General features: G+C 43.9%; 1 protein-coding gene across 2 annotated transcripts; it reads right to left on the bottom strand.

The window, feature by feature from the left end:
• Nucleotides 1-231: 231 nt before the first annotated feature.
• On the bottom strand, nucleotides 232-12,040 carry LOC147628968 (sorting nexin 2B-like). 2 transcript variants are annotated; one of them, XM_086812150.1, is made up of 6 exons: nucleotides 11,903-12,040; nucleotides 9,930-11,013; nucleotides 9,567-9,776; nucleotides 4,182-4,442; nucleotides 3,857-3,943; nucleotides 232-922 (listed from the first exon to the last, which is right to left on the bottom strand). In XM_086812150.1, exons 2-6 carry the CDS (start codon nucleotides 11,004-11,006, stop codon nucleotides 815-817), a joined length of 1,743 nt encoding a protein of 580 aa, XP_086668276.1. In that variant the 5' UTR covers nucleotides 11,007-11,013; nucleotides 11,903-12,040; the 3' UTR covers nucleotides 232-814. The 2 variants fall into 2 exon arrangements, with proteins under 2 accessions (XP_086668276.1, XP_086668277.1); XM_086812151.1 differs by lacking the exon at nucleotides 11,903-12,040 and adding an exon at nucleotides 11,251-11,846.
• Between the last annotated feature and the right edge of the window lie 228 nt (nucleotides 12,041-12,268).

Here is a 12,268-nt window from a genome sequence, read left to right as displayed (position 1 = left end):
TGGGAATCTGAGTTGTGGATTGACCATGGGACTCAACGAGAGGCCATAGAATCCAAGCTTGGGCCCCGCTATATTTTGGGAATCATTTGACTAAAGAAAAGAAATGATATAATTAAATTTGAGGAGAGATATGACATAATTGGGCTTAAATTGGTTATCTTATGGTACAAAATTTTGTGAAAATTGAGCTTTAAAGAAAAACCATAGAATTCAGTTAGTAGATACATGAAATAGTAAAACACCTTTTGATTCACAGATTTTAATTTTCTTGCAGACATGTACTTGCTTGATAAGGTCTCATAGGCCATATTCAGCCTTAGAAGACAACTCTCTCTCTCTCTCTCTCTCTCTCTCTCTCTCAGCACCAAAAAAGTCAAGACTCACAAGCCTGAAACCAATCGGTTTCTAGAGCAGAGCATCTCTTACAACCACATTGTGCACATGCAACACAGCTTGCTTACTTACAGACACGTACGTACCCACATACAGCACACAGCTTTGTAGATGGTCAGGCAGCAGACACTGCCTGAGGTGAAAATTTTGTATCAAAGCAGACATCCCAGAAGATGGCATTCTCGTGTACATTTCTGATAATAAAGGGGCCACATTCACAGTCCCAGAAGATGGCATTCTCGTGTACACTTCTGATTCCTGGAACCAGTACGTCTCATATGCTTTAACAATTCTCCCTACCAGTTTGGTGATCTCCAACCATTGACGGTGCCAAAGCTACCACCTACTCATTGAATATGTTTATCTATCTAGAAAGAGTAGATAACATTCTGAGGACGTGATGATTTCAGAATTAAAAATATCAAGGCCTTGGTGTGCCTAAAACCGGTGACTCTGGCAACCTCCCTTGAGGATTGGATTCTTCTGCCACCTTGGACCAAACATTTGCAATTTTCTCTGCGTATCCAACCTGGAGAACCACACCAATAATCTCTCTCTCTCTCTCTCTCTCTCTCTCTCTCTCTCTCTCTCTCTCTCTCACACACACACACACACATCTAGATTAATTGCATGATAAATACTGATTATTTATACTTCAATGAAAGAGAGTACAAAGAGAAGAAAAAACAACAATAGACTGTTGTGTGCGGGACAGCCAATGCATGGTGGGGTGCACTCATGGTTGAGGGAACACCTCCCAAGAAATGGAAAGACTTCAAGAATTATTCGGCCATGGATGCCAAGTGGCTAGATGAGAACTTGTTTGCGAAGTGTCCACAAGTTTTACAAGAATATCAGGAACCTTTTCACTTGAGACAACTGATTAGAAGCCGAGGGGATGTCACCAGCCTTTGTATTTTGACATCCAAGGAACCAAGAACAAAGGAGAATGCTCAAGGTTTATATTCCACGGCAGTTGTATCCAAAAGAAGCAACTCTCAGATTCAACAAAACCAAATCTTTCGTACAAGAATCGTGGGACTAGCCATCTCATGGAGGCATTGTTTATCAGTGAAGGAAATCAGAACTGAGTACATGGATATGAATATTGTTAGTCTACCATAGTCAGACACTAACATGGGTAGTTGGAATACAGTAGGAACTAGTGTAAAAACCAAGAAATTGGTGTCAAAACCAAGGAACTGTTTGTGCATTCATTTGTTCATTCGATTTATGCTTGTGAGCATATCTGTGTATGTGCCACGGGTCAAGGAGGCCCGGCTAAACCAAAGGATGAGCATGTGTGCACGTGTTTGTGTTCTGACATATAACAAGTGCGTGTTGATCTTGACAAGAAGAGAATCATGCTAGAAAACTCTTGCCGCCTGAGGGAGACTCTAGAGAGAGTATTTGCGAGAGAGGTCAAACCCAACGTCACTTTATGTGAAGGGTGAAAACCATGAGGGCAAGATGCTCCCCAAAGCCAAGCACAAGAGAAAAGGAGGACATTCCGCATGAAGAATCATGTCTCAAGAGCCAAAAAGTGAGAAGAGCTAGGCCCACAACAAGAAAGGCAGAGAAAAGCAAGGAAAAGCTAAGACAAAGCTAGACCTATCAATTGAGGACAACTGTTCAATAAGTTGGGGGATGTCACCGAAGTATCAAAATACAGCTTGCTCACATGCAAAAACGCAACGCAATGCAACCAAAAAGAAAAGAGTAGCGTGGCGATGCTGACGTGGCACTACCATGTGGCAAGATAGTAGCGCACAACCTTACAGGCTTGGGATGATACAACTAGCTTTTCGAAAGCAAAAGATTAAAAGCTTTTTAAATACTAAAAAGGAGCTTTTATTATTAAAAAGATGCTTTTTGGGCTATAAGTGAGTTTTAAAGTGCTTTTATCAACAAGTGCTTTTAGGCAAGAACTATAAATTCAGCTATTCTCTCATTGTTGAGACATGTAAAAAGACGAGAGCTCTCTAGCTCTAAGAACTTGTACTCAAGACTACTCCAAGGGGTTTTATCTAATATAACTCAGAAAGGGAAGGGGGGGGAGGGGGGGGGGGCCAAGGCTATTCTGACTCCTAGAGTGGTGGCGTTCTCTCTCTCTCTCTACTCTCTCTTTTGTTTATTTTCAGATTGGGTGAATCTGTCGTTTTCTTGAAGAAAAGCTAAGTACCCATGCCACAGCCCTAGTCTAGGGACATGTCAGCTAGTAGCCATCAGAGTAGGCTTGCGTAAGTCCATGTGTGAACCTACACAGTTTTGTAAGCCACTTGAAGTCGATAAACATATACTCTCTTCTCTCAGTGTCTGCACCACAGGAGTTGCACAATTACGTCAGTAAATATGATGAAGGCTTGGCATGTGACAGTTAACGTGCCTTCAGAAAAGGCCCATCCCCCCCGCGTTCTGCCTAGCCACACTCACATAAATCAGCCCCAAAACCAGCCTCAACCAGCCCGGAAACTGAACAAAATGCAGAAATCCTCCCAAAAAAGCAATATGGAGCAGATTTTAGCAGCTTGTAGGAGAAAATTGTTGGGAATCAAGGTCTTACCTCTGAGTTTGTGTGTGAATCCACTCTTACGAGTGAGAAACTGTGTTTGAGTGTGTGAACCACCTCTTAGGGGGGATTTTGAATAATATCTAGATATTTGTGAGTAGTTGACCTAAGCAGTGATGTTACTGAGGCAACCTTTGTACTTATAAAAGGCACTTGTACTTCATGGAATTAATCAAGCGACTATCACATCAACAGTCGAGTTTCTCTCTCTCCCTTTACTGAGTGTTTGCCTTTCTCTCTCTTTACCTCTCTACTGTGCAATGCCATAGCCATGGCTTCATTGCTTATGAGCCCCCATAGCCCTCACTTGTGCTATCTCCATCAAAACACTGCTCCTGGCCCATGATTCAAGTAGAGAACACAGCGAGGCAGTACTCACATATCAGTGAAGCAAGCACTTTAAAAGTAAGAAAAACGGGTTGGGTGTGTGTGTGTGTGTGTGTGTGTGTGTGTGTGGTGTGGGTGGGAGTTGAGGCTATCACTACTGCAATCTTCCATTTATACAAGTTCGCTTCCACTAGAGTACCTATGTGGCCTGCCAAGGTCCAGGTTGCACCTTGGGCGCCGGTCTGTACTCAGTTGGCAAGAACCTTGCAAAAAATCCTGTCCAAGCTAGTCTCTCATCTTCTCCCATTATGAATGTGCTGCTACTTATTCTTGACTGCCTAAATTTGCTCTTTTGCTTCCATACAAACACGCCCTCATGGACCAAACGCCTCTCAATTCCAGAAAAAATTCCATTCATAATCAATGCACATTCCGACTGTTTCCCAGCACATGCCTATCTATCCTCACTATACTCATGGTGCATCAATACCAACAGCATGCCTGATCTTGCAAAGAAATCGCTCCGACACAAGACATGTAGGAGTTATATCAGGACTTTATACAAACCTGATTATGAACAAAACCTTTGAGCATCTCAAGAAAGTCACTTTGTCGCTCATTATCAAAACGCTCTAGCTCCCTGTGGTTAATGTCCTGTATGCAAACCCAAAAACTAGTAAGCTTTTAAATAAAAATATGCATCAGATTATGTTCACAGGCCCTTGCCCAAGTGGCTATAGTGCCCCATGCCACCCAGAAGGGTGAGACGGGTTGTAACCCCCAACACCTAGAACATAAAATTTAATCCACTATAAAAAATTCAGACACCAGGTTGCCAAGCTTTACACCACCATGCAGCTTGGCAAGCTGCATATGCAAAGTGACAAAGTACCTTGATACGCTCGTATTCCCTTATGGCACTATCACGTGCTTCTTCCGTAGTTTTCAGTGCTTCTTTCAGTTCTTCTATCTTGCGATTCCTTGTTTTGTCCCCTCCAAAAATCCTAGAAGATGCCACTGCAAGTTTCTCAATTCTCGTGTTTATTGATGAAATTTCTGTCAGTAATGTTTGCACAGTCAGCAAAGCATTTGATCGGTCACTGAAGGCTGTATGCACCGATTGCATCGTACTGAGATACTTGTGCAGTTGATCCTACAATGTGGGCCATGTAAGTCAAAAAGTTAGCCCAATCTGCATCATCTTGCTGTATTTGATAGAAGCCCAATGCATAAACCACTATACAGAACTCCACACACACACATGTGCGCGTGCGCAGAGCAAAGCTACATGGCACCGGGACAGGGATGAAGATGGGGAATGTCTGCACAGCGAAAATAGCTAGGAAATGACAGATCCTTAAAATTTCATAGTATAAACATTTGGGAAAACCAAAATAAACAAACGAGGGGTAGTGCATTGATGTACATCCATCATGCATAATGGCAAGAAAACCTAAAACTGACTACTACTCAGCGAGGAAAAAAATGTTTGGGTAATTATGCACCTAGTGCTGCTAAAGACTGACAGTGTCGAGGGGTGCCCCTAGATGTGATCATAAAGTCTCTCCCCCTAGACGTGATCCTCCATGATGAGGATGACAATGATGATCCATACATATCTACATTTACCTAAGGATTAGCGTTAGTTTTTTTTTCTGGTTATGTTGTCTTTTTTTTTCCATGATGAGATTTCATGGACAAATTACACCTTTTGTCTCATAGACCCATTGGGTCTTTTGCAAGACATTAATATATCTTCTTCTTCTTCTTCTTCTTCTTCTTCTTCTTCTCTCTCTCTCTCTCTCTTCGTGTGTGTGTGCCACATGCATCAGTGTTCAGATGCATGTGCCGAGACAGCTGAGGACATGAATGCAGCAGTCTAGGTGAGTTAGGGATTAGTAGACCAATTGTGAGCCCTTACAAAGGGAGACAGAATTTGAGTGACAATGAGATAAGGGTTAGGATATGCACACAGGGTGGTGCAAATGCTCTCCAATGACGAAAGAGAGCCACGCAAAGGCCTGAAGCAGATATTCGTCTTTGTGAAGGAATTTGTATCTGACGATCATAAAGTCTGGAGTCATTTGAAAGACAAGAATGGAGCTAAGACAAGAAGAAACTAGAAAAGCAACAAAAAAAAAGGGCCAATCCCATCATGCACAGGCTGGAAAATGGCGAAAAACGCAAGAATCACAGTCATCAAATTGTGGGAGCCTTGGGCACCCCTGTACATCCCCCTGGAAGCCCAAACAGGCCAAGGAACAGCCAAGAGGTGAAACGCCTCTTATTAAGAAGCAAAAACATGTTTTCCCTAATTTTGTGGCCAGCCGGCATAAAGGGGAAAAAAATCCATGTAAAAAATAAATGCCAGTCTCCCCTTCATCATATCTCATTCTTGCCTCACATGTGCATTAGTATTGGTGTTTTAATTGTCCAAGTTAATAATGGGCTTTCTAGCGGGGCAGGCTTGTTAGTTGTTTTTCAAGTCAATTGGTTGAAACCCTATGTGGGTGCTACTCCTTCCGAGGTTCCAGATGAACCCGAGCCGAAAGCAATCAACGAGGCAAATTTTATTGATACCAGAGCAGATCGTTTTCCACCGCTTCAAAAAGCACCAGTTACCTTAGAAAGTTTCATGATCAAAAGACGCAATTTGGCTTGCCGCTTGAGTAAGACTTCCGACATTGTTGACAAACTGTCTAGAAGCAATGCAGATCCAAAAAAACCAACTACACAGAAGGGATGTCACGTGACTGTACAGACAAGTGAAAGACCCAAGGCCGGACACCGTGCATTTCCATTGTGTGCCCTTGTCCAGGACAAGTTGTCAATGTGACGCCAAGGGTAGTCAGTCTAGTCATGTAAGTCCCACGCCGTCAAGTCATGCCCGTCCAACAAAGAACGCGTAACTCACTGACAATGTGTAATGAAGTACAAGGTGTCTGACGGTTATTAGACGACAGTCAGACATATGGATAACCCCATTCATAGATCATAAGCAAAGATCCATAGGTTGTGTGTGAACCCTGCTGTACCAGGCACTAGTAGAAGGATGAGGCGTAAGCGAGCTTGGTGGGCTGTGGACAGCCCACAGGCAGCTCATACAGGCCCACACAGCTGAAGTCATGTAGGCCGACCGGTAGCACCTTGCCAAAAAATCCCCTAACTACACCTATATAAAGACTGGTTGGATCCCCATTATTCCTATCCCATATCCAATGATTGCATAAGACAGCAGCCGGGGTAAGGCAAAACAAAGCCATAACAAAGGTCAATGCAAGGCAGCATCGAGTTACCTCTTTCCAGCCCAATTCCAACAGCCCCTGTGTGTCCATATCAGCGTGTTCCTCATCAAGAAAACAGAGGTCAGAAATAACAGTGTTTGGGCAGATTCAGCCCCAAACCAATGTACTCATCGCATATTGCAGCAATAAAACACATACACCATCCGTGGCGGGAGGCCTTAGGGTATTGGGACCAAATCCTGTGTATTGTGCACTTCTCTCTCTTTATATTTCTTCTCCATTTCTCTTGCATGAAAAACACACACGGTTCTCTCTGCATAACTGACAAGAAAGATTCTTTAATCTCAGCACTTGCTTTCAGGACCAATTTGCAGCGAGCCTCTTCCACCCCGCTGTCATCCAAGTTCCCCTCACCTGCCAGCAGGAGAGAGAGACGGCCCTTGGCCTGGAACCCTTATGCCTGCCTTCCCTCAGGCCACATGATCAGTGCCCAATCTCACCTCTCTTGGGGCTAGCTTTGCAGGGGGCCAGCTCAGACTCTAGACACCTGTGGCAGAGTTACCGTCAACTCCCAGAGCGGACACACCGGGACTGTTTGGGCACCCTGAAAGGAGCCTCCATTATGATCCGTGACGTGAGCTCTTCCATTCCAGCGGATTGGCTTCTCCCTCTTGAGGACCCCCCCCCCCCCCTCAAAAAAAAAAAAAAAAAAAATCCCGTGGATGGTTTCACCCGCACCGGTGGTTTTTGGTTATTCACAGGGCAGCAGTCAGCAGTCAGCATTCAGCCAGCCTCCTGCCTCCTACATAGAGGAAAGCCAGCAGCCAAAGGGTGGACCTCAGCATTGGAGAAAGGAACATTCAGTCGTCATCTTCATTCAGCATCTCTCTCTCTTCACGAGAAGGATATTCATTTAGGGCAAGCATAGATCTATTCATAGATCTCAGTTGTAACCATTGCATATAATATATTGCTTTGCATTTGCATTGAAACCATTCTATTTCTCTTTAGTGTTTCTAAGTGAAGTTTAGATAAGCCTAAGGTTGTTTTACTACAATCAATCCCTCGCATGTCACTTGGTATACTTGTGCTATGTGCAAGAGTTTCCCAGTTGCCCAACAACAATATGCAAGCACACATCGAGTTCACCTAAATCCTACTGTATATTTACATACAAGGATGAGTTATAACTAACTGCTTCGAGTACAAAATGATACTAAAAAGATCTTCCCTGATCTCAGCCAACTGTAGCAGTAAGAAACAAGTACTCAGCAAACACGTGCTGCTGCAGATTAGAACTTCAACACCTGAGAATCACTCTATTGATGGAGGGAATCACACTTATCTGACAAACCAGCAATATGATCCCTATTGCTTCTTATATACTGCCGTGGAGGGGCGGGGAGAGAGTTTGCTGCTCCATGTGTCAGGCAGCCCCATGACTTCATTAATAAGGCTGTTTATTAATAATCAACCCCTTGTCCAATACCTTAGATCACGACTTCACATTTTTCATTAACGTTTTAATAAAAGCGACCCCCCATTCAACCCATATTCCAGTCTGACAATCCACCAACCAGTCCAATTGTGGCATGCCTGCCCAATCAGCTGCCTGCCTTGGCCCACGCTGCCCAGATGGCTACCCACCTCACGTATGGGCTGCGCACAGTGCCCATGCAAGTTCCTGAGGCCTGCCCAGATGATGTGGAGGTGTGTCACACAGCGACTTGCCAGTTCATTGATGCAGTAGGTCTCTAAATATGACCCGTTGTCCATACAGAACTTATGCTTCTATGTAAACCAGCTGACCGTGGTAACACATAACTAATATCATGTCAAAGAAGCACAGTTCATAGCATCCACCAAAAGAAGATAAGCCAAAGTTGGCCAAAGGAGGAGATCTTCAGGATGTTGGGGTCAACTTGCGTGAATCAAAAGGTGATGATGTATCTCCTGCGCAGCTTTTCAAAGGATTTGGTGCAAAGGGGAATTGATACACAGACGGCTCAGTGCCGTTATTGGGAGCATATCAGAGAACCATACAGCTCCAAACAGCTACAGATTCAGTGAGGGAGAATGTGACGGACATGTAGTCCCAGCGGTGCCTGCGTGTGTGCTCTTGTAGTAATGCACATGGAGGGTGGGCAGCCCAAAATTGGTAAAAAATAGTCCACGTGTGCACAGGCAAAGGTAATAGAGAGCCAGATTGTCTGGATCCCAGAAGCAGCACGAACAGTTTTCTTGCTTTTGATTCAATTTCTTACAGCCTCTCTCCTGTTAAATGTAATTCTCACAGCCTCTTCTATTAAGTATCATTCCTCTCTATAAAAGCCTTCAAACATTCTACCTCCACACTCAAATGAATCTTTTTCTACCTCGCTTTCCCCTCAACTTCCCAAGTCAAATGAGTCTTCCTAACTTGCTGGTCTTACAAATAATGCAATAACATACACCTGTATTCCCACCATATGGCCAGCGGAACAGACGGGCATGCCTGCCTGGCAGGGCCTTCTCTATGATTTAGAGGCGACCCTTCGCCTGGTGTCCCACCAGTGTGACAAAGCATCCAGGGCAGGAAGGATGTACAGAAGACACACGCGTGTTGCTAGGCATAAATACAATTTTGATGTGTACCAATGAGGTGCCACAAATCATGAAGAAACCACACAACACCAACTCCTGATTGACCCTCCGCTCCCAAGCAACAGGCAGGCAGCCATGTGTGTAACCGGACTGACCTACTGAAATAAATCATACTAAAATAGAGGATGTAAATCAATTCATAAACATGGAGTCACTAGTGATTGGCATAGCAAACCCTATCCTAGTATACATGTGCTAGCCCAAGATATCATCACTACTGAATGGCATAACAAACCATATCCTTATACATGTGCTGGTCCAAGATATCATAAAAGTGGCTCTACATCACTGTACTTGAAAGTTCAATAGGAGTATAGAGATAAGAACACAAAATAAGGCCTCAATTCCTGATATTACTTCAAACGACAACAATAACTGCATGAACATACCAAGTGCCTCACTGACTGGGCATTTGCCTCTCGATAAAATCGGCTTGCTTTCACAGCTGCCGTAGCCAATCGTTTTGCATCCGCAGCATGGGTTCTTTGAGAGTTGTACACTGCTTCTTCAGTTTCAAACTTCGCTATTTTCATAAACGCTAACCCAAGCTCTCCCATGGTTTCCCCGACTTCTTGCTGAGCTTTTACCAAAACCTCTGCCTGCACAACAACAATTCATCTTTTGATCCTCTTAAGCTTCCCAACAGGCTATGGGGATACATTTGCATGCCAATCATAAGACTTTAAAAACCAAAAACGAGACCCTTGACACATGAAAAATAGCACACAAAAGAGAGCTTTTCACAAGCTTGCCTGTTGAGATGCCTCACTCAAATAATGCTCCAAATCCTCTAGCTTTTCTTTTCTTTCCAGGAAGTCTTTATCATCTTCACTTACTGCAGGCTTGACTCCACCCCACTCAATTGTGACCGACTGTTTCAACTCTTTAAACAATCGAACCAGGTCTCTGCCCCCCTTGGCAGGCTGGACAACATCCTGTGGTGACATCAAAACACTTCCCTCTCCAAAAAGCTGTCGTGGAAGGCTTGCCGCCCCATCTAGCATCCTTGAAGCCATGTCTGTAGTTGGTATCAGAGGCAGCTTTCCCTGAGATTGTAAGAACAATCTCAACTCATCACTCAATCTGATGACCGGATGATTAGCTAGCCTGCAGAGGTACTTCTCTAAAGCAACCACCCTCTGCTCAATAAACTCTTGCTTTTGCATGACCTGACTCTCCACAATGCTCTTGTCGGGCCGAGCCGGGATGAAGTAACCCCTGTAAGCTTCTGCAAGCCTATCAGCCAGCGTCACCACATCCCGAAAGCGCCGTCTGACGCTGAAATCATGGCCCCCGTACTGCGGGATGTTGGTGTGGGTGACTATAAGGTATGTAACATAGGTGTTACTACCAGGTACTATTGAAGTGTTCACTGTGTCCTGTACCTTTTGTGGCTGGGAGACAGTGATGGTTAGATGTTCTGAAAATGAAGAAGATGATGATGATGACATGGGCAAAGAGTTTATGCCGAGCTCTCTTGAACTCCCGTTGCTGCCTAGAGAGTCTCCGACCGCATACGGAATGAAGATGACATCTGCATAAGATGGCGGCTCCACAAGCGGATCCTCCCTGCCATCGCTACTAGCAGGCTCTTTTGGACCCTTGAAGAAGGACTTTCTGTAATGCTCTTCAAAGGGGTCTTCTTCTTCTTCTCTATGAGTAGAGAGGGGGTGAGAATCTTCCATGGGTGGCAAGCTTCCAGACATAACGCTTTTATAGTCGCTGTTTGAAATCAATGTGTGCGCAGAGGAGTCAAGAACCAGGCTTTCCATGGCATCTGCAGAATAAAAGTGAGTGTCCTGCCCATCGTCATCCATAGGCCCCATCATCACAAATCTGTAGAAAAAACCAGGAAAACTAAGCGATTTGTCACCCTGCTCTAGATGGTAGTGTGCTGATCCAAGGAGATAAATTTTTATCAGAAGATGCTTTGCTGATCCAAGGAGAAAAATTTTTATCAGAAGATGCTTGGACAGATCACACACACACGCACACAAACATGTCGTGTCAATTATCTAGCATGCCAAGAAGATCTATGGGATTTTTAAAAAAAATCCTGGACAAGAAAAGTACATGATTTAAACCAATGATATTGCTGAAATAGTGCAAATCCACAAGAGGAAAAGGCTCCTAAATGCGGTGAAACTGTTGATGTAGAAGCAAGAACAAAAATGCACCAAGATTAACCGAAAATTTGCCCAGTATCAAAAATGCACAGCAGTATTAACACCATATGGAACAAGGCATGGATTGCAGCTTAACGAAATCAAAGAAATATAACTGAATCCAGTAAGTATATGGATGAATTCAAGCTCTTTAGATCTAACAGACCCAAACTATGATCCTCTTGTTTAATGAGAGAGAGAAAACCGTGATGTGATCTCAGAAAAGAAAAATCCCGAATGTGATCACGATGCGCTCAGATAAGGGGGAAACCCTAATGTGACCCTAATTCGCCCTTCGTACAACCCTAATGTGCTCAGGTGAGGAAAGGAAAGGCCCTAATGTGCTCATTTAAGGGAAGACGAAACCCTAACGTGCTCAGGTAAGGTGTTAAGAAACCCTAATGTGCTCAGATCGTTCAAACCCTAGCCAATCGTGTTTCAGAGGGAGCCAAAATCGCACGAGAAAAAACTTGAATGGACATGCGGATTGCATGTTTTAGTCTCGAGAATCGACATGGAATCTGGAAAGAAAAAGTAGCACAAATTGACAACGAAAGTACCTGGAGAATAGCTGCTGAGGCTTCGTGCAGCAATTTACCGAGGGTTTTCTGGTTTATAGTATAGTTACTCTAGCATCCTTTCGTTAATTTTCTCACCCTCAGCTGCTATCCGATGACACTTCTTTCCACACCTAGTAGCCAAAAGGCCGTTTCCACACGTAGGCCACACTCTCTCTAGCCGCCTTCTAAGAGCCATTGCAAGTGTCATGACCCACGTGTGGATGCCCATCATTGATCAGCTCAGTTTTTTGTTGAGAGTTTAATTATTAATATTTTATATTACACTAGTGGAGAGGCCTCACTACAAGAGTAAATGTCATATAGGCAACTTTGAAATGAGTAAATGTTATATAGGCAAATTTAAAA

The sequence above is a fragment of the Cibotium barometz genome, chromosome 18, assembly GCF_041138505.1.
Source record: "Cibotium barometz isolate CiBa-2024 chromosome 18, ASM4113850v1, whole genome shotgun sequence".
Lineage (NCBI taxonomy): Eukaryota > Viridiplantae > Streptophyta > Polypodiopsida > Cyatheales > Cibotiaceae > Cibotium > Cibotium barometz.
This window is presented reverse-complemented; position numbering and strand designations above follow the sequence as displayed.